Source organism: Pleurodeles waltl, chromosome 8, assembly GCF_031143425.1.
Source record: "Pleurodeles waltl isolate 20211129_DDA chromosome 8, aPleWal1.hap1.20221129, whole genome shotgun sequence".
In the NCBI taxonomy this organism is placed as follows: domain Eukaryota; kingdom Metazoa; phylum Chordata; class Amphibia; order Caudata; family Salamandridae; genus Pleurodeles; species Pleurodeles waltl.
In genome coordinates, this window is record NC_090447.1 from 1358983630 (window position 1) to 1359005670 (window position 22041).

General features: G+C 47.5%; 1 protein-coding gene across 2 annotated transcripts in view; it reads right to left on the bottom strand.

Annotated features, from left to right (window-relative positions):
- Positions 1 to 22041, bottom strand: part of CEP126 (centrosomal protein 126) — a 304423-nt gene that overhangs the window by 118111 nt on the left and 164271 nt on the right. For both annotated transcript variants that reach the window (XM_069202376.1, XM_069202377.1), the window contains exon 8: positions 16260 to 16384. In XM_069202376.1, coding sequence (XP_069058477.1) covers positions 16260 to 16384 — 125 coding nt within the window. The remainder of the gene's footprint in view (positions 1 to 16259; positions 16385 to 22041) is intronic.

The following is a 22041-nucleotide window of genomic DNA, read 5'->3' on the forward strand; positions in this document are numbered from 1 at the left end:
CTGCCACAAAAAAAACAAATAATGCAGGAGTGGTGCAAAGAGCTTGTAAATGAGGCCGTAAGTCTCATGTTGCAATTCCTCCCACCCCAGAAACCTGTACCTCCGCTTCCTCCTTAGGACAGCAAACATCGGTGTCTACTGGGGTGTACTTCTTAGCAGAAGGACCTCAGCAAAAAAGGAGGCATGTGTAGAGATGGAATGAGAGGTCGACCCCTGGAATTCCCTTCTGTGGACGTGCGGCCTGCCTAACCTCCAATTTGAGCTGAATCATCTTGCTGAGAACCTACAGTGGCTCTGGGATGCCCCCCTCGCCTCAACTCCAGGGGGCGTTGTGGTTTGACAGTCTCCTCTTTGCCTCCTTCACCTACATCTTCCAGCCCTGTCTCTCTATGCGGGCCTCAGGCATCAGCACACCACCTGTTAGAGGCATCAGGGGAAGACTGCAAACAGTTCCCATCTCCCTTCTTCTGGAGCCACAGAACTAAGGGCCAGATGTAGGAAACTATTCGCGACTCGCAAACTGCAAAAATTGCCGTTTGAGAGTCGCAAACCGGAGTTTCCTATGCAGAAATGCATTTTGCGAGTCGGGACCGACTCGCAAAATGCATTTCCGAATCGCAAATAGGAAGGGGTGTTCCCTTCCTATTTGCGATTCGCAGTGGTATGCAATTCCATTTGCGACCGCGTATGCGGTCGCAAATGGAGTCGCAGTTACCATCCACTTGAAGTGGATGGTAACCCACTCACAAATTGGAAGGGGTCCCCATGGGACCCCTTCCCCTTTGTGAATGGACCACAAAATATTTTTTCAGGGCAGGTAGTGGTCCAAGGGACCACTACCTGCCCTGAAAAAATTCCGAAACTAAAGATTTCGAATTTTTTTTTAAGTGCAGCTCGTTCTCCTTTAAGGAAAACTGGCTACACTTAAAAAAAAAAAAAAAAACGCTTTATTGATAAGCAGTCACGAACATGGAGGTCTGCTGACTACAGCAGGCCTCCATGTTAGCGAGTGCCCATAGTCGCTATGGGGCCGCAATTTGCGACACACCTCATTAATATTAATGAGGTGGGTCTTTGCGACCCCATAGCGACTCGCAGACGGTGTCTGAGACAGCGTTTTGCATACCAAATTGCGAGTTGCAATTTGCGAGTCGGAAGGACTCGCAAATTGCAACTCGCAATTTGTTTTTTTGCTACATCTGGCCCTAAGTGAGTGGGCCTGATGTGCTCAGTGATTCACTCCAATCCCCAGCTCCAGCTGATATGCAGCCTGTGTAGACACCAGTGCAGTGTTCGTGAGCCCACCCCCACCAATGCCTCACATCCATGCAGTCCCCCCTGCCTTCCCTCAATGCAAAGCTTCCTGCATGTTACCCCAGGTGAGCTTCTGGTGTTAGCACATCTCCTGTCTGAGGCCCTGGTGGAAGGCCACAATCAATTTCTCCTCTCCTCTCCTCTCCTCGCATCCAGAGCAGTTGGGCGACACTTATGTGCTCACCGGTGTACTCTGATTCCTTGTTGCGGCCTCCTATACCTGCAATGAACTGTTGGTTGTGCAGGGCCGTTGTGTGTCATGCATTCTATCTGAGTCCAGGGCATCAGTACTCCTCTCTTGGCAGTATTCCCTCATGTAGCCCTGTCCCCCACATAAAAAGAGGAACATATTGGGTTTGGGAGACCCTCTTAGTGAGGAGGTTGTTGAATTGGCAGCTAAATTCATTTGCGGCCACCATCTTTGGCGGGTAAGCCACGCCCCTATTTTGGCAAAAATTGATGTTCATTTTTGCCTTTTATTTTTTTTATGTTGTCATAAGTCATTCCTTACATTTTAGCCAAAAACATGCTGAAATTTTTAAGAACATTGTTACAATGCTAAATAAGAAACAACATATTACAAAATTAATTTGCAGTTAGCTAAAAGACTAGGGCTAGCTGAAGGTGTTTCACAAGAAGTGGGACTACTTAGCAATTTGAAAATTGTTGTTAAATTTAGTTATCTCTTTAAAAAGTACATTACAGTATGTGATCGTCAACACATGTTTGGGACATTTTTCACTTTAAAGGTGTCTACACTTTAATACTTTATCAGAAATGAGAGAGTGAGACATTGGAGTAATTTGCAGCCCCCTTTTTGACAGCTGCTCCTCGACAATCCATGGATGATAACAGACCTTACTGGTTGTCCATTACCAAGAGGCTTATGGTCACTCTTTTCTTTAACTAAATTCACAGTTCTGTTTTCAGCATAGTTTTTAGTTATATTCCCCAGGACCACACATAATGTTTCTATTGGCTAGAAGCTAGCGCCTGCCCAACAGCAATGTCATGCCCCCACCATTTTCAAGACCTCTGTTATAGGGCTTTGTCAACATAGTTGCCATAAAGCTATTGGCCATCAAAAAGGATCTCAAGCTCTTTAGAATGGACCTCTAGAGGGAAGGATGTGCTTCTTAGCTAAAAGCAATTGTGTAAAACTGCTGCTGTTGCTGCCTGAAACCACTGCTGGAGCCATTCAAAGAAGTAATAATTAAAGCAGCCAAGACAAGCTCTGCCACACAGAGCAATGCTCTTGCTTGTCCACTGCAATCAGTAGGTACATTTTACAGCAAGAACAAAATGTCATGCTACAGCTGTCTGTCATAATGTGATTGATTGCCACTTTCTCTGGAAATGTTTACAGACTTTGATAGAATAGCTCACACCCTCTTGCCCACTGTGTCAAGGCAATGGCATTCTATATCTGGGGTACTATGCAGAGTGAGGAGTGATTGCCCCTAGGAGGCTAAAGAAATTCCAGATTCTGTTTTCACCTGATTGAGCAAATAAGACAGTACAAAGCACATAGCCTTGTACCTCGTCACAAGCCTGGTAGCTGATGTTGTCTTTGCTGGATTCTTCACACAGGCTAGATTTACTTCTAATAAATGATCAAGCAGGAGAATGGCTTTAATGGATGGTCTAAATGTGTCTTTAACATCAAAGTGGAAGGAAGTGTTTTTACTATGCAGAACAAAATAATGAATTTTTGAAAAGTTATCAATAAATCTTTGAAAATGGTTTATGTGGTCAAAAGAAATCATCTTGTTCATGAATCTGGACTTGGACCATCATCCATCACATATGTATCAAACTAAGGGGCTACATCAACACTATGGACCCTGTCCTGATCATCGTCACTGGAATCTGAATTGCCTTCAGCAGTTTTTGAGACTTTGGAAGTACTTTTAATTCAAAAGTCGGATTTGCGTATGATTTACTCTTAAAAGCAGCCTGCAAAGCAGGGCTGCCTTTGGAATGACAGCAGGCACTACAGCAGCAGGCACTAAAGGCAGGGCCTCAAATCGTCTCTGCTTTATTATAAACTAGGGACTTTGTTAGGCTGTCACAGACAATTATTATTCATGTCTAATTTGCATATCCCTTTTGCACAGTCAGAATCTATTAACCACCAGTAGCAGTCAAAAAGTAGGGGTGATCAGAGAAAAAGGATAACTTTCTCACACAGCCCCCCCAGACGAAAGGTGATAGGTCCCTAACCTACACTTTGGTAGTCCTCATCAGCTAAGTGGAAAAACCTTGAAAGTCCATCTGCATTGGCATGAGGAATCCCAGGTCTGTGTTCCAGAAAGTCTGTGTTCCACTGTAAAGTTCATCCCCTGTAGGACAATGGACCACCTCAACAGTTTAGGATTCTCCCCCTCATCTGCATGAGTCATCTGAGAGGTCTGTGGTCAGTATGAACAAGGACGTGAGTACCAAACATGTATGGTCTCAACTTCTTCAGGGACCAGACAACAGCAAAGGCTTCCCTCTCAATGGCACTCCATCTTTGCTCTTTCGAGAACAGATGCCCTCTTAATTTACTTGTGCTAACACTGCCCCAATCCCATCTTCTGAAGCATCTGTCTGAAACACAAATTACTTTGTGTAGTCAGGGGCCAGTAACACTTGTGCTGAACACATAGGCCCTCATTCTGACCTTGGCGGTCTTTTCGCAAGACCGCCGAGTTACCGCCGCGGTGAAGACCGCCGACCGCGGCGGTGTGCCGCTGTGCGCATTCTGACCGCTGGGAGCGTTCCGCCGGAAAACCGCCAGCAGCCACACTGGCGGTCGGCGGGAAAGTGGAGACTGGTCAACCTCCACCGCCACGCCAGCAGAACACCGCCCCCAGAATTACGACCCACATTTCTGTGTGGCGGTCTTCTGTTGGCGGTCTTCTGTTGGCGGTCACGTCCCTATGGCTCCCGTCGCCTCCCGGAGGACCAACGCACAAGGTAAGTTGATCGTCCGTGAGGGGAGGGGGTGGGGGGGTGTTGTGTGATGTGTGCGTGCATGGGGGTGTGCGTGTGGTTGTGTAGAGGGGTGCTGTTGTGTCTATGGGTAATGTGTGCTGTTCGGCAGGTGCGCATGTCGGCATGTATGTGTGCGGGTATGTGTCCCCGTTGTGTATGTGTGTGTAGGGGGTGTGTATATGTGCATGTTGGGGGTGTGTGCATGTCGGGGTACATGTATGTGCATGTCGGGGTGGGGGTGGGGAGGGGGTTCGTACCACCTCTGGGGGGTGGCAGGGGGGTGGAGGGTGTGGGGGGAGGACTCGGGTGGGTAGTGGGGGGTGGGGGAGACCCCTATCAGTGCCAGGGAAGGAATTCCCTGGCCCCGATAGTGCTTACCGCCATGGTTCGCACGGCGGTTCCCGCCCGCAAGAAACCGCGGCGGTAGGCAGGGTCATAATACCCTTGGCGGTCTTGGGACGACCGCGGGGCCGGAGTGCGCAAACTCCAGCCCCGCGGTCATGACCGCCGCGGCGGTCGGAGCGGAGAAGTAGCGGTCGGTCGCGGCGGGGACCGCCGCGGTCAGAATGCCATTTTTAATACCGCCGGTCTGTTCGCGGTCCGACCGCCGTCTCTCCGCCGACCGCCAGGGTCAGAATGAGGGCCATAGCCTCTTTCAGAGTATCAAAGGCCTTCTGACACTATGGAGTCTAAATTACATTCTTGGGCTGCTTCTTTGAGGTTCTGTCAGGGGACCCACAATGGCCCCATAGTTCTTTACAAACCTTCTGTAATACCCAGTCAGGCCACGAAAGGCCCTGACCTGTGTCTGGGTTTTAGGAGCCTCCCAATCCAGAATGGTCTGGATTTTGGGTTGGACAGGTTGTACATGGCCTTCACCTACAAGTTGGCCCATTGACTCTGTCCTATTTGGCACTTGCTGGCCTTAATAGTCAAGCCTGCCTGTTGCAGGGCCTGAAGCACTTCTTTCAGGTGGACCAGGTGATTCTCCCAGGTAGAACTGTACACAGCTATATCGTCCAGATAACCTGCACTGAACTATTCTAATGCAGACAAGACCCTGTTCACTAATCTTTGGAAGAAGGCGGGGCATTCTTTAAACCATAGGGCATTTCTGTGAACTGGTAGTGCCCTCTGGTGTAGAGAATGCTGTCCTCTTCGTTGCTCCTTTAGTGAGGGCAATCTGCCAGTAGCCTGAGGTCAAGACAAATGTACTCAGGTACTTTGCAGCCCCTAACTTGTCAATGAGCTCATCAGCTCTAGGTTTAGGGTGAGCATCAGTCTTGGTAACTGCATTCAATCCTCTGTCGTCCACACAGAACCTTAACTCCTTCTTTCCCCCTTGTGGATTAGGTTTGGGTACCAGCGCCACTAGGCTGGCAGATGGACTCTCAGAACGTTCAATGACCCCCAATTCTGGCATCTTAGCTACCTCAGCCTTGATACTGACTCAGACCTGGTCAGACAACCTGTACAACTTGTTTTTGACAGATAGGCTGTCACCAGTGTCAATGTCATGTACACATCAGTTGGTGATACCAAACTGCCCCAGCACCTGCTTGCAGTCTCTGTGCTGCTGGTCTGTCACGTGGGAGAGAGTACCTCCCATTGTCCCATCTTGCACATTGCTGGAGAGGAGGTCTGGCAGAGGCTCAGTTTCGTCTCCTCCTCCTTCATCTATAACCATCAGCATGGTCATGTTTTCCGTGTCTTGGTGAGGTTTCAACCTATTGACATGCAGGACCCTGTGAGGGTTCCTGGGGGTGTTAAAGTCTACCAGATAGGTAACTTCACCATTCTGGTCTACGATTGGACAGGGCCCAGTCCACTAGTCCCAGGGGGCCCTAGAAGCCACAGGCTCCAACAACCATACCAATTGTCCTGGTTTGTACTCAGGAATTGTAGTCTTGTGGTCATACAAGAGCTTCATGAGCTCTTGGCTGGCCTCTAGGTTCCTGCTTGCTTTGTACATGCGCTCCGCCATGCAAGATCTCTGGCCTAGAACATAGTCCAGCACACTGTCCTTGGCTTCCTTGAGAGGCTTTTCCCAAGACTCTTTCATCCGGTGCAATGGGCCTCTTACAGGGCGCCCAAATACCAACTCCAAGGGGATAAAGCAAACTCCTTTTGGAGGGACCTCCCTGTATGCAAACAGCAGGCATAGGAGGAGAATATCCCATCTCCTCCTGAGTTTGTCAGACAAACCCCCTTCATGTCCCTCAAGGTCTTATTAAACCTTTCCACCAGACCATTTGCATGGGGTTAATATGGAGTGGTGAACTTGTGGATAACACCACATTCTTACCACATAAACTTCAGATAGCTAGACATGAAATTTGTGCCTCTATCTGAAACTACGTCCTATGGAAAACCCACTCTGGTGAACACATCAAGTAGGGCCTTGGCCACTGAAGGAGCAGTGACTGTCATGAGGGAAATTGCTTCAGGGTATCTTGTGGCATTGTCTATTACCACCAAGATATACCTGCTCCCTGATGCAATTGGTGGGTCTAGGAAACCGACAATGCCTATCACCACCCTCTCAAAGGGGGCCCAGCCACTGGCAGTGATATCAAGGGCGCCTTTGGTTTGTCCTCTGTCTTGCCACTGGCCTGGCAGGTTGCACAGGAGCTACAAAACTCCTTCACTTCGGCAGACATGTTGGGCCAATAGAAAAGGTTAAACAACCGTTTCCAAGTCTTATTCTGCTCCAAAGCTTAAATAAACCAATCGTCCAGGTCAGGGAAGAACTGCACTCTCTTCTGTCTTAGATGAGCTGCCACTGGAGCTAGACACTTGGTAAATATACATGGGGCTGATTTTAGTCCAAAGGGGAGAACCCTGAACTGCTAGTAGGTGCCAGCTACCTTGAATCGTTAGTACTTTGGATGTTTCGATTGAGTTGGTACATGGAAATAAGCATCCTGGAGGTCTAGAGCAGTCATGTGGCCCCCATGATTGAGTAGATGTAATATATCTTGCAGGATGACCATGCTGAAGGACTGTTTTTTCAAGTACTTGTTAAGTCTTCATAGGCCTAACATAGGGTGCCAGTCTCCTGATTTTTTCTTATCAGGAAGAAACAGGAGTAGAAATTGAATCCCCTCTGAGTCTTGGGGACTTCTTTGATTGCCCCTTTTGCTACCATGGTGAATATCTCTAGCAAGAGTCGTTTTAGATGGGGAGGAGGTATTCCCATTGGGGGACATTCGGCTGCTTGTTGGTAGGTTCAAGGTAATTCAAGTGCGTGTCCTCGAGCTATGACATCCAGTATCCATTTGTCCGTTGTTATAAGGGACCATAGATAAAGGTAGTTTGATATACTGCCCCCAAGCTGTTTTCCGGGAGTGTGCAGGGCAACCGGCACCGGTGTCAGGTCACTGCTTTCTGGCAGTGTGACCCTCTGGTAGGTTATTTTCCTCTTGTTGGTTGTTTATATGTTGCTGCAGGAGGATGCCTGTATTATTGGGTGTATTGTGAGCGTTATTTCCTCTGATAGGGTTGGAACTGGAGGGGAATGAACCTCTGCCCCTATGTCCCCAAAAGGGGTGGCGTCTCATTTACAATTTTCCTAGAGACTTGGCTATGTCTGTATCAGTCTTGATAGCCTATAGAGCATCATCAGTATGCTTACCAAATAATGCTTCACCATTGTACAGCATATCTGAGATCTTGCTTTGACTCTCTAGTCTGAATGATGTTGCTTTCAGCCAGCCTTGTCTTCTTAGTACAGCTGCTCCGGCTAATTGTCTGAAACCTGTAGAGGAGATATTTATTATGCAGTCTATTATCTCTGGCAAAGCCCTCGCTCTTTCTTGGAGAATTTTCTTGGCTTCAATCTTTGCTTCTTCTGGCAAAGGTCTATATATTGAGCCATATCAGACCACATTTGCCTGCCAAACCGTTCTAAGATTGCCAGGGAGTTGGCTGCTCTGACAGTGATGGCTGCCATGCTGGAAAAGAGCTTGCCTATATTGTCTAGATGACATTCATTCCTATTTGGTGGTGTTGTGATAGGGGTTGAAGGGTTCTTGGAACGTCGCTGTGCCACTTGAGAGATGAAGGAATCTGGTTTGGGGTAGCCAACTAGACATGCATGTGAATCATGCAGTGCTTTATACTTCTTGTCTAGTCTAGGCATTAGTGGTGTCACTGAAGCAGGATTTTTCATTGCTTTTATACCCCCCTGCCAAATAAAATCCACAATTGGAATAGCTTTTATTGATCTCTTCATGGGTTCCTTAACATCATATAGGAAGCAGTCTGTTTGTTTGGTGGCCAAAGGGAGTTGAAATCTCTTTGCTGCCCTTTCCATAATGTTATCAAAACCACCAATATCATGAGTGGTGAAGCAACCGGTGGCGGTGTAGGTAGCAAATATTCATCCCATTCATTGGGTATGGAGGCAGAGTGACATATTTCACCCTCTTTTGCATCCTCATCCGAGATCTGCGGATCATCAACTGGAGGGTCCGCAAATGTGTTAGACAGGGATGGTAAAGGGGTCCATACATTTGTAAAGTGCGAGGTCGTTGGTGTTTGTGGTTGCAGAGACTGAAGAGCTGTTTCCGGTTGGAGGTACTCCTGCATCTGGGTCTGGGAACCGCTTATAGTAATTGTGGAGGATGTGTTGGAAACTATAAACTAAGGAACTGATTTAGATATTGGTGTACGGGTAACTCCATCACAATGGTGACGGATATCCTGTCTGCGGAAATCTAAGTCCCATGGAGTATAATGGGATTTAGACGTTGGCGGATGAGGTATCCCTCACCGCTGAGACGGAGTAACCCCTCCACCAATATCTAAATCAGGCCATAAGTCTATTGGTAACTGCATTGACTTTTCCTGCTGTACTCGTTGAGTATGAGTAGAGTCTTCTTCATCATAATGTTCTTTGCCTACATAATACTAGTCATTAGAAAACTGCTCATTATCATCTTCTTCTTGATGTTTAACATGGAATTCAGATGGGCTGTGTGCCACTTCAAATAGACCTTCATCAGAATCGTCATCTTCAAGTAGATGTGCAGGCGGAAATGGTAAAACCTTACTAGGTGATGTGTGTATAGGAAGGAGTGTCTCAGTATTTCATGTGTCTGAAAAGTACATGGCAGAAACAGGCATCAGAGGTGTCAGAGGTACCTTAGTGGATGGTGGTAAATTTTCTATCTTTAATGTGTTTGTTGACGGAAAGTCTGTAGTCGACGAGGGTTTTCTTGCTGTTGATGTCGATGGTGCTGTCTTCAACAGAAATACCGTCGGCGGCAGTGCTGTGTTGAAGGTGCCTTTGACTTCATTGACGGGGCTGCCGTTGACAATGTCTTCGTCAACGGGGCAGTCATAGATAGGGTCTTCTTCGATGGTGGTTTCACTGACAGCATGATCGTCGATGGGTGCTTTGGTATAGACGTGGCTGAACTGTTCATGATTTTACAAAGGACTTTCTTTGATGATAGTGCCATTGTCAACAGTCCTTAGCAGTGGTAATAGTTTTCAAAGCCACTGGAGATGAGGATATTATCATCGGCGATACTGCTGAAGTGAACGTCGACATCATAGTGGAAGTAGTGGTCACCAACCACGGTATTGTCCACGATGGTGTCATTGATGGTAAAAATGTAGACAAAAACTAGAATTGTGACCCAGAAGCTGGTTTGTCATCGACGGAAGAGATTTTGAAGTCCTTTTTGATCGAAACTTGTATTACGAGGGAATTGAACGTTCAAGTTGAATTTTCTGTGAGGACATTTTTTCCTTGACTGCAATTTGTGAGCTCTCCTCAGTTTGTTTTGCTTTTCTGAATTTCCATGATGTGTTTTCTTGGCAGCCTCTTTAGGTGGTTCTGAAGGTTCCTTATCATGTGATCACCCTCTTTTGGAGGATTTTCCTGTTGTAGGGAAGTCGTCACTATCCTCCTCAGAGAGAGGATGTTCTTTTGATTTCAGCTTTTGTAGCCACAACAATAATCTTCCCTCTCCGCCTTTCAGAGGTTTCTGGGAAAATGTGTGAAACATCTTACAGTCTTTAACTGCATGCTCCAGGTGGAGGCAGTAAATGCACCCTTTATGATAGTCCTCTGAGTGCAATCTCTTTTTGCCACAGGTTCCACATGGCGTAATAAACCTTTTCAGGGTTCTTCTGACATTGTCAGGTAATATGAGGTTAGAGAATATAAATATATATCTGACCTGAAGTACAATCTTCTTGAGTACATATTTGTTGAAGAGAAAACTGAGCAGAGCTCAGGGGGACTCCCACCACACGATGTGTGGTACAAAATGTGAGAGACTGGAGCCTCTGTGGAGAGGGTTTTAAAGGGTGCTGTTGCAAGATTAGCTGGACTTTGGGTCTTTTAAAATGATGCTGATAAGCTATTAAAGTGAATGCCTTTTAACATTGACTTTTTTGTAGGTCTTTCATTACTGCTTTCTGTGGTACTATGGGACTCCCACTTCGACAATGGGGAATGATTCAAGCATGTGAATCTATGGAGGATGCAATACTGGAGAAGTGGATTTTGCCCAGATGTGAAAATCAGACACTATCTAAAGAACCCTTATGCACATCCTTGAGTACGCCTATTTCTGCTTTTTGTAAAAATTTGGGACAAAGGCAGAGCCTTGCTGATCAACAACGGAATGGACAGAAACCACCTACTTTCACACGCAGACTTTACTTCTCCAGCATCTAAGTGCAATGGAAGCATATAGGAAGCGCCTCACATGAGTAACCACCACAAGCTTCTTGGCTGTTACTCCCCCACTTGCTCACTTTATCATCGTTGACAGCTTTTCTATAAAAAGGGGAACCAACACTTAGACTGAATCAAAATGTGCTGCTTATGTGTGCCTCTGTAATGTGTAAACTCAAACGCACTTATAAGCCTCCACTAGGTCCTCATAAAGGAAGAGAGGCTATACTCTCCCCTCACAATTTTATTTAAAAATGAGTTGAATGTAGCATCTAGCATATTTCTTTATTTCATGCCCATACTTATGGTTAAAACCAAAATCCCATGTTTAGACCATTTTAATGTGGACGGCTGACATGTTTCATTGCCAAACAATACTTACTGGCAATTTCATCAGGGCATGAGTACCAATAATCGCCCAGTTGTGCACCGGACCAAATGGCACCCAGGTGAGCGCCTACCAGTAGGCCATAGGGAGAAAATATCCGGGAGTGCAACTGTGGATGTTGTCATTGCCAGGCAACCCTTAGAAGTTTGGAAGGGTTGCCCGGCACCAACAGCATCCACAGTTGTGCTCTCAGATATTAGTAAGTGTGGTGCATCTTGCCTTCTCCCTTTGATGCATCATGGCGCAGCAAGTTATCTTGCTGCATTCCGCTACATCAAATATAGATAAATCTGGCCCCTAGTGTCCCCACCTGGATCATCAGACCTGCCAATAACATATAGATTTGCAGCGATTGATTGTCCACCTACTGCATAACCTTTAGGGGTTGAACAAGTGTCCTGACAGTGCTCAATTTGTCAAAGAAAAAGTTTTGCGCAGTAGCCCACAGCCGCCATTATTGAATCTCAATTTGCTGAACACCAAGGTTGCTTAGTTTTGATTCAACCTCGTGTGTCTTTAAACCACCACCAAGCAGTCTCTGCCTCCTTATGTCACTTTTGCAGGTTCCTGCTTTTCCCCTCCCAGTTGTTTAGTCTTCCTGGAATTCCTCTTGTCCCCTTTTATGCTTTTCTCTCTATTTGTTTTTACATATGTATTTATTGGCAATTCCATCATAAGACAGCAGTAATACAGCAGTAGTCAAAACATCAGTACTCAAACATCAGAAGCTAGGAATAATTACTTCAGCAAACAGTTCAACGGTTACCACAAGAGGAGAGGTTCCTTCATAATCTAACAGAATGCCACAGAGTATACCGGAGCCTCCCAGTGGGTGGGTGTCACTCAAAGTACTATTTTGCAAAGGGCAGTCCCTAGCTGAGGAATGGGGGTCAATGTAGCTTAGCCCTTCAGTGTACGTCTCATGGATTACATCTGTATTGTAGGGATTGTATACTTTTCTTTATCCTGCTCTGGGTCAAAGTCTGAGAGGAAAAAAGAATTGCAAGTCATCAACAAGCAATGGAAAAGCCAATAGGTCTCACCCATGAAACCTTTTGGCTTTGGCAATGATTTTTAGCCATGCTGTGTTTTTTCAATATAAGTGCTAGGGTGCTGTTTAAAACAACAACAAAACTGTGAAATGGCTTGGGGGTAGGAGCGAGCAGGGGACAAGGCAACATGAGGAAGAGCGGTAGCGATGGAAGAGGGCGAAAGTGAGAGACAACAATGGGGAAGCGCATGGACAATGAAGGATGGGTGAGAGTCACAAGGTTAGTGCACAGATAACAAAGGGGGTGTGTTAGACCTGACATGCCTTAGGGTGGTCACCCCTAACTATTTGCCTGCCTCCCTCCACTTTTTGGACTCTGTTTTTGCTGGCTTGTAGACTCTGTGCACTTTACCACTGCTAACCAGTGCTAAAGTGAATATGCTCTCTCCCTTTAAACATGGTAACTTTGGATCATACCCAATTGGACTATTTTATATACTTATAAGTCCCTAGTAATGTGCACAGTATGTGCCTAGGGCCTGTAGATTAAATGCTACTAGTGAGCCTGCAGCACGGGTTGTGCCACCCACTCAAGTAGCCCCTTTACCTTGTCCCAGGCCTGCCATTGCAAGGCCTGTGTGTGCAGTTTCACTGCCACTTCGACTTGGCATTTAAAAGTACTTGCCAAGCCTAAAGCTCCCCTTTTTCTACACATAGGTCACCTCTAATGTGTGCCCTAGGTAACCCCTAGAGCAGAGTGCTGTGTGGGTAAAAGGCAGGACATGTACCTGTGTAGTTTACATGTCCTGGTAGTGTAAAACTCCTAAATTCGTTTTTACACTACTGTGAGGCCTGCTCCCTTCATAGGCTAACATTGGGGCTGCCCTCATACATTGTTGAAGTGACAGCTGCTGATCTGAAGGGAGTAGGGAGGTCATATTTAATATGGCCAGAATGGTAATACAAAATCCTGCTGACTGGTGAAGTTGGACTTAATATTACTATTTTAGAAATGCCACTTTTAGAAAGTGAGCATTTCTCTGCACTTAAATCTTTCTGTGCCTTACAATCAACGTCTGGCTAGGTTTAGTTGACAGCAAATTGTGCATTCACTCAGACACACCCCAAACACAGGGTACTCAGCCTCACTTGCATACATCTGCATTTTGAATGGGTCTTCCTGGGCTGGGAGGGTGGAGGGCCTGCTCTGACACAAAGGACTGCCACACCCCCTACTGGGACCCTGGCAGACAGAATTGAACTGAAAGGGGACCTGGTGCACTTCTAAGCCACTCTTTGAAGTCTCCCCCACTTCAAAGGCACATTTGGGTATAAAACAGGGCCTCTGCCCTACCACCTCAGACACTTGCTGGACAAGAAACCTGAACCAGAACCTGCATCCTGCCAAGAAGAACTGCCTGGCTGCTCAAAGGACTCACCTGTCTGCTTTCTACAAAGGACTGCTGCCTTGCTGTTGGCCTGCTGCCTTGCTGAACTCTTGTCTGGCTGCAAAAGTGCTCTCCAAGGGCTTGGATAAAGCTTGCCTCCTGTTCCCTGAAGTCTCAGGGCCAAAAAGACTTCTCTCTTTCATTTGGACTCCTCGTGCGGCGAAAAATTCTACGCACAGCTTGCTCCGCGGTGAGAAAATCGTTGCACGCCGATCCAGAAAAACGCCACTTGACGTGACGCCTACGGTGCGACTGGAACTTTGACGCACGGCCTCGCATGGACAACGCCGCCTGACTTCCAGAGAGGAAATCGACGCGACGCCTGCCGTGAGAAAGAAAATTCCATGCACAGCCTCCCGGAACGACGCGCAGCCGGATAACAAGCCGAGGAATCCACACACAGACCCTGGGACATCTGGTTATCCCACGACCCACAGAAAGAGTCGGCCCGTGTGCCGGGAAACAATGCACGTCTTCCCAGAGTGAAAAATAACGACGCAAGTCCGTGTGTGAAGGGGCGAAACCGACGCACACACCATTTTTCTTCCAGCAGAACGACGCACGTCTCCCCGCGTGAAAAATAACGACGCAAGTCCGTGTGTGAAGGGGCAAAACCGACGCACACACCATTTTTTCACGCATCTCTTCCTCTGCGGCGATCTTCCACTCCAAACCAGGTACTGTGTGCTTTAAAGAGACTTTGGGGGTCATTCCGACCCCGGCGGTCAAGGACCGCCGGGGTCGGCGGGAGCACCGCCAACAGGCTGGCGGTGCCCCGCAGGGCATTCTGACCGCGGCGGTTTGGCCGCGGTCAGAACAGGAAAACCGGCGGTCTCCCGCTGCCCTCAGGAATCCTCCATGGCAGCGCAGCTTGCTGCGCTGCCATGGGGATTCCGACACCCCATACCGCCATCCTGTTCCTGGCGGTTCACCCGCCAGGAACAGGATGGCGGTATGGGGTGTCATGGGGCCCCTGGGGGCCCCTGCAGTGCCCATGCCAATGGCATGGGCACTGCAGGGGCCCCCATAAGAGGGCCCCACAAAGAATTTCAGTGTCTGCTTAGCAGACACTGAAATTCGCGACGGGTGCAACTGCACCCGTCGCACCTTCCCACTCCGCCGGCTCCATTCGGAGCCGGCTTCCTCGTGGGAAGGGGTTTCCCGCTGGGCTGGCGGGCTGCCTTCTGGCGGTCGCCCGCCAGCCCAGCGGGAAACACAGAATCACCGCGCGGTCTTCAGACCGCGGAGCGGTGTTCTGGAGGGGGAACTCTGGCTGGCGGCCTCCGCCGCCCGCCAGAGTTAGAATGACCCCCTTTGTTTGCTTTTTAAAGACTTAAGACACTTTATATCACCTTTCAGTGATATTCCTACAAATTCTTAGTGCATCTTTGATTGTGTTGATCTACAAATATCCAGATAAATATTCTATATTTTTCTAGACAGTGTGTGGTGTATTTTTGTGGTGTTATATTGTGTTATTGTATGATTTATTGCACAAATACTTTACACATTGCCTTCTAAGTAAAGCCTGACTGCTCGTGCCAAGCTACCAGAGGGTGGGCACAGGATAATTTGGATTGTGTGTGACTTACCCTGACTAGAGTGAGGGTTCTTGCTTGGACAGAGGGTAACCTGACTGCCAACCAAAAAACGCATTTCTAACAGGGTGGGAAAGCAAGAATGGCAACGGAAGGTGGGCAGGCAGGGAGGAAACAAGAACAGCAACTGAGGGAGGGAGGGTGAAAGGAGAAACGCAGGGCAGAAAGAGGAACAAGGATTATATGAGGGAAACACCTCAAAAGCACATACATTCTTGTTAAGTTCTTAACCAAAGAGAAAAAAAGTGGTACCTGGAAAATGAGCAGTGGAAGGACACAAGTAAAGGGTCCATACTCTAGGGTAGGGACAAACAACCGAAGAGGAAGGAAAGCCCACTAAAGCTGGTAAATGAAATGCAAGCCAATGAGAGTCACAATACGGTCAATCATTAGTGATCAATGGGCTCCAAGCCTACTGTAAGCTTACAATTTGTCGTGCAACAGACAGTGCATGTGCTCTCTTAGGTGAGACCTAAATAAGATTGCTGGTGACAGCCCCTTGCAACCATTAGCTTAAATGAAGCACTGTGTCCTCCTTACCTAATGGAAATGCACTGGTCATTTTTACAAATGTAGGACTTGCACATCATACTCAAACTAGCAAATCTATGCAGCACACATTCTCTTTAAACTTGGTCCATTGACTGATTCAATATTTAGCATGTACATTGAATGCATCAAAATAGATATATGTTGCATGGTGCAGACATCTGTGGCAATACTTACTTCTAATAAAACTACCAAATATATTAGACCGCTCTAAGCATTTTATCAAGCATTTGGCAATCAATTTCTTGCAATCATCAGAAAGAAATGTGGCAATACCTGTGTACATATCTGCACGTACCTGTGAATGCAGGTTGGGTCTCCATGCTGATGACTCTCCAGGATGACTCCTTTGCTCTAAAAGAGCCCTTCGCTTACTGTCATTGGAGTCAAGAATTTGTTTTCTTCTTGAAAGTACCACTGGTGCTTAAAAAAAAAAGTACAACATTTGTAGGGGTTAAGTAATAAATAGGGTTACATCATTAAACATGAAAGGTGCGTAACCGCAAGTAATTAATGCATCCTTGTAGTATAGATTTAACTATCACAACTTTTGGTTTGAACAATGTTAATGTCATAAAATAACTATCAATTTATAAATACATCAGTCTTCAAAGTGCGATGTTCAAGAGGGCATGAGTCATTCCATGCACTTAACTAGTAGGTGTTCTATGTGTTCCAGCTATGTGCCTTTTGCCTCTGATCTAAATACACATTCTAAATGATATGTAATGTCACCACTGATATCACCGATTATGGGCGTGATTTATATCCTGGTGATATGTACACTATACATACTGTCAATATGAAGGTCTGCCCACCCAATTTAAATGCAAGTAGACCTTCAGTTTGGCCACGGCAGAGACTACTCTGTCTCCATGTGGCTAAACTTGTGTGACAGCCGTGGGGAGTAAGGGCCATTTGAGAAATAGCTACATGTCCACGCGCCCAATTTGGATGGGCAGACATGTAGTCCTTTTTTCAGTGGCGGCTCCTCCGCAATGGCGGAGGAACGTCGTCCCACTAGCTAAGAACCAGCAGCTGAAAAATTAAACAATATTTCATTATTGTTTTATTTTTCAGCTTCTGGCTCAGCCAGTGTGTACAGAGAGGGGAAGGGCCTGGCCTTGGGAGGGGGGAGGAGGAGTGAAGTGCACTTAGAAGTACTTAGGTTTCTACAACCTGTGTGTTGCACCGCCGGGATGGAAAAACAGCACAGTCTCCCATGCACTGTCTGAGCTGCAGACCAAGTCACTCAGACCAATCCTGGCACTGCTCTCATGCTATGTATAGCATGAGAACAGTGCCAGGATTGCATGGGGAGCCTGTGCTGGTGTCCCAGGGACTGCTTGGACACCATCAGGAGCCGGAGAGAAGAGAAGCGAGGTGGCTGGCAGCGTATTTCCCCCATACCCCAACTCCCCTTGAGATTTGCAGCAGCTACCACTGCCTTTTTTTACTGTTTCCTATTGCCCGGTAAAATCCTTATGATGCTTCCCCTGCCATGGAAGAAGACTCCCATACCAAGAAGAGCATTATATTTTTTTCCTTTAAAAAAGAAAATCCCATTTCAGGATTTTCTTTTTGGAAAGAAAAAAATATTCCTCTGTGTAACAGGGCTCCGTCCTTTTGCTGCAGCCTAGTAGCACTGCCTGCTTGGCGGTCATATATGAATTAGGGGATGGAATAAATTACTCCGTCCCCATGGCCGAGTAGCAGGCCACCTGCTGTGAATTCAATTGGGCACTATGGGGGTCATTCTGACCCTGGCGGTAATTACCGCCATGGCGGAGGTCGGCGGTAGCACCGCCAACAGGCTGGCGGTGCACCGCTGGGCATTCTGACCGCGGCGGTTCAGCCGCGGCCAGAAACGGAAAGTCGGCGGTGTACCGCCGACTTCCCGCTGCCCTTGAGAATCCTCCATGGCGGCGGAGCGTGCTCCGCCGCCATGGGGATTCTGACACCCCCTACCGCCATCCGGTTCCTGGCGGTTCTCCCGCCAGGAACAGGATGGCGGTAGGGGGTGCCGCGGGGCCCCTGGGGGCCCCTGCAGTGCCCATGCCAATGGCATGGGCACTGCAGGGCCCCCCGTAAGAGGGCCCCACGAAGAATTTCAGTGTCTGCTTTGCAGGCACTGAAATTCGCGACGGGTGCAACTGCACCCGTCGCACCTTCCCACTCCGCCGGCTCCATTCTGAGCCGGCGTCCTCGTGGGAAGGGTGTTTCCCGCTGGGCTGGCGGGCGGACTTTCGGCGGTCGCCCGCCGGCCCAGTGGGAAAGCCAGAATGACCGCCGCGGTCTTTTGACCGCGGAGCGGTCTTTCGGCGGGAACCGCTTGGCGGGCGGCGACCGCCGTCCGCCGCGGTCAGAATGACCCCCTATATCTGTTATGATGTTGAGAGTTCATGAGCAGTTAAACGGTGGGCCGAGTGGGATATCCAGTTGTGTAGCTCACTATAAACTACCAATTTGAGTGGTTTTAAGTTTTAGCTCATAACCATAACCTTAGTTCAATGTTTATGTTTTATAACCCAGTCGAACTACCGATTTTAATAGAAAATCAAGATTTCTCTCAATAAATATTTGGCAGTAATTTGACTGTACCCTTCATCTCTGAACCCACTGGCCAAGGTGATTATCCAGGATCAGTGGACTTTGGGAAATGGCTATAACTACAGATTGCACTATACCGAGCTACCTTGTCCCCTTAGATGCAGGATCCAGATGAATGTTATGCCCAGTTTATCTTAAAGCAAATTGTGGTATTAGACCTTATGCAACCGCCATCCCCTCTGAATTCCTGAGTGCATGATCTGTGGACAAGACCAGCAGTTTTTGTCGATAGGGAAAGAACTGCGCATCTGTAACTATACCCAAGAGCTTACTGAGTAGGGTCGTCAGCCATGTCCAGTTGGCTCTGTGAGCTGGGATTGGCTTTTGGCTTTGCCCTGTGCCCAGTTCTCCCAGTCCAGAAGCCACTAGGCCTGGCCTGTGGCCATGTTTGTGGGCTGTGAGAGCACGTCATGGTCAACCACCCTGACCAGGCACTGGTGGGCATGAAGGTCAGCAGTGCCAAACTGAGTTTTGGTGCATGTCATGCCCTGTGCTCTGTCCACCAGCCTCAAGCCGACTTGGAATGGCAGTTACCCTGTAAACTACATTGGACACTGAAAGTCAAATAGACTGTGGTTTGTGAACCCCTTAGTCTTACTTGCTGAGAAAGCTTGAAATATTTGGGTATGGCAGCCATTGTGAGGAGTCCATGACTCACAAGTTTGTGAGTTCTGCTCTACAGAAATATTATGGGGGAGACTTGTGGGTTAAGGGGAGCCCATTACTAGCCCACAGTGGGCAAAGACACACCTGATGTGGGTACAAAACCCTTTCATGTGAATCCCCTTGCCCTCTAAAATTGTGGTACACAAAAGACCTGATCTGCAAACCAGCACGTTATTCAAAGAGGGTAGGGTTTAAGAAAAGGTTTCTGATTATTACCTCGGTCCATGAACTAGTTTAATTATACTGCACTTTTAGTGCCCTGAATGACCTGCTGACTTGAGGATTTGCGTGGAAAAATAAGGTGTTGGTCTGATTTTACGACGCGGCACAGACAATGCATTTTTCTTTCCATGCTCCAAGGGGTTTGCGTTGTTTTTCGGAATGCAGTCTTGGTTCCTCTCTACAGTGCAGGGATATTTGGACACCCAAGGATGATGAGTAAAAATCCTTGATGCCCTGGAAGAAGGCACAGGCACTGCGTCAATCCGGTAGGCGATGCATCACATTTTTCCGTTGCAAGGCAGGCGCGACATCTAATTTCCTGTCTGGAAATCGGGCTGCACTGTTCTGGTCGGCTATGCAGTGATTTTTCAGTCACAATGCAGGCTTCACGTCGATTTCGGCAGGCATTGAGTCGATTTGCAACACACAAGGAATTTGTTGCAGAGATGAAGTTTTTGTTGGCCCTGACACTTTAGAAACAGGAGCCAAGCTCAATCCAATCCCTTGGAGAGCACTTTTGGGGTAAGGCAAAGTTCTTCTAGCAAAGTCAGAGGCTGGCAGGGCAACAGCAGGGCAGCAGTTCTTCTCATCAAAGCTGTCCAGATGAGCCCTTTGGGCAGCCAGGCAGCTCCTCTGACAGGGTGCAGGTGTAGGTCCAGAAGTGTCTGAGTTGGTGGGGTCAGAGACCCAGTTTATACACTCCCAAATGCATGTGAAGTGGGGGAGACATCAAAGAGTGATTTTGAAGTGCACAAGTTCCCCTTTCAGCCCAGTCCTGTCTGCCAGGGTCCCAGGGGGTTATCAGTCTATTGTGTGACGGCAGGCCACTGGCCTTTGAAATGTTAAGTGTCAGGACCTCCACCCTTCCAACCCAGGAAGACCCATTCAGTATGCAGATGAATGCAGATGTGACTGAGTGTTCTGTGTTAGTGGTTGCCTCTGTGAAATGCACAAGGGAGCTGTCAACAAGCACAGACCAGATGTTGACTGGAGACAGGCTCCAAGGGACAATTGGTTTTAAGTGCAGAGAAATGCTCACTTTCTAAAAGTGACATTTCTAAAATAGTAATATTAAATCCAATGTCACCAATCAGCAGGATTTTCTATTACCTTTCTGGCCATACTAAATATGTAAAAAAAAAAAGTAAATGTAAATTAGCACTTGTATAGCGCACTACTCACCCGTTAGGGTCTCAAGGCGCTGTACTCATACCGCTATGGAACCCCTCCTGGCTTTTCCCTCAGAGGCCCCCACTCCTGAGCACCCCCAGGGTGAAGCCAGGCATCCAAGCGCTGTTGGGGCCGTTGTGGAGATTAAGCAAGCTATTGCCCAGAGTTGCAGAGTGGGACCCATGAATTAGATTAGGCACAGAGGCGAGAATTATCTGGTCAAGGGGAATTGAGCCCAAGACCTGCCGAAGCGGGACTTGAACCCTGGTCTTGAGCCAGATCTCTGCTTCAGGGTCTCCCGCTCTAACCATTGAGCCACACTTCTCCAAATATGAAGTGGTTACCCCTTTCAGATCAGAATCTACTACTCAAAAAGTATATGAGGGCATCCCTAATGCTAGTCTATGAAAGGAGCAGCCCTCACAGTAGTGTAAAACAAATTTTGGAGTTTTCCACTACCAGCATACTTATAAAACACATATGTACATGTTCTGCCTTTTACCTACATAGCACCCTGCCCTTTGGGTTACCTAGGGCACACCTTAGGGGTGACTTATATGTAGAAAAAGGGGAGTTTAAGGCTTGACAAGTACTTTTATATGCCAAGTCGAAGTGGAAGTGAAACTGCACACACAGGCCTTGCAATGGCAGGCCTGAGACATGGTTAAGGGGCTATTTATGTGGGTGGCACAATCAGTGCTGCAGGCCCACTAGTAGCATTTGATTTACAGGCCCTGGGCACATGTAGTGCACTTTACTAGGGACTTATAAGTAAATCAAATATGCCAATTGGGGATGAATGAATGTTACCATGTTTAAGGTAGAGAGCATATGAACTTTATCACTGATTAGCAGTGGTAAAGTGTGCAGAGTCCTAAAACTAGCAAGAACAGTTTCAGAAAAGTGGAGGAAGGCAGGCAAAAAGTTGGAGGATGACCACCCTAAGGCTGTAAGATCTAACTGCATTCATAGCATTTTTGACATCAGGCTCCGAGACCTGCAATATTGGGCATAGCGCATTGCCTATGGCTACGCCAGGCACCTTGAGCCAAGTGATTGTGACAGATGGCTAAACCTTGTGCATCAGGTGACATGGGGAAAAGGTACGTGGCATGAACTTAGGATGCACCCTGCACCCAGAGTCACTGAACATGAGTGAATCCCAGGCAGCATAGGCTCTTGGGCTCGTGCACAGGGTGTGACTACATGTGCCCAGTGGGTTTTTGGGAAGGCACCAATGTATATGAAATACAAAAGAAGACATTTGCTGTAAGTACTTTGCTGAGGGGAGGAATTTGTTTGCTCACACTGTGTTCAATATAAAAACAACATATACATTAGGCTTAACAATTTCATTTTAAAGGAAGTTAGGGTTATGATCCAAAACCGGACAAAAGTGGTAGTTATGGTGA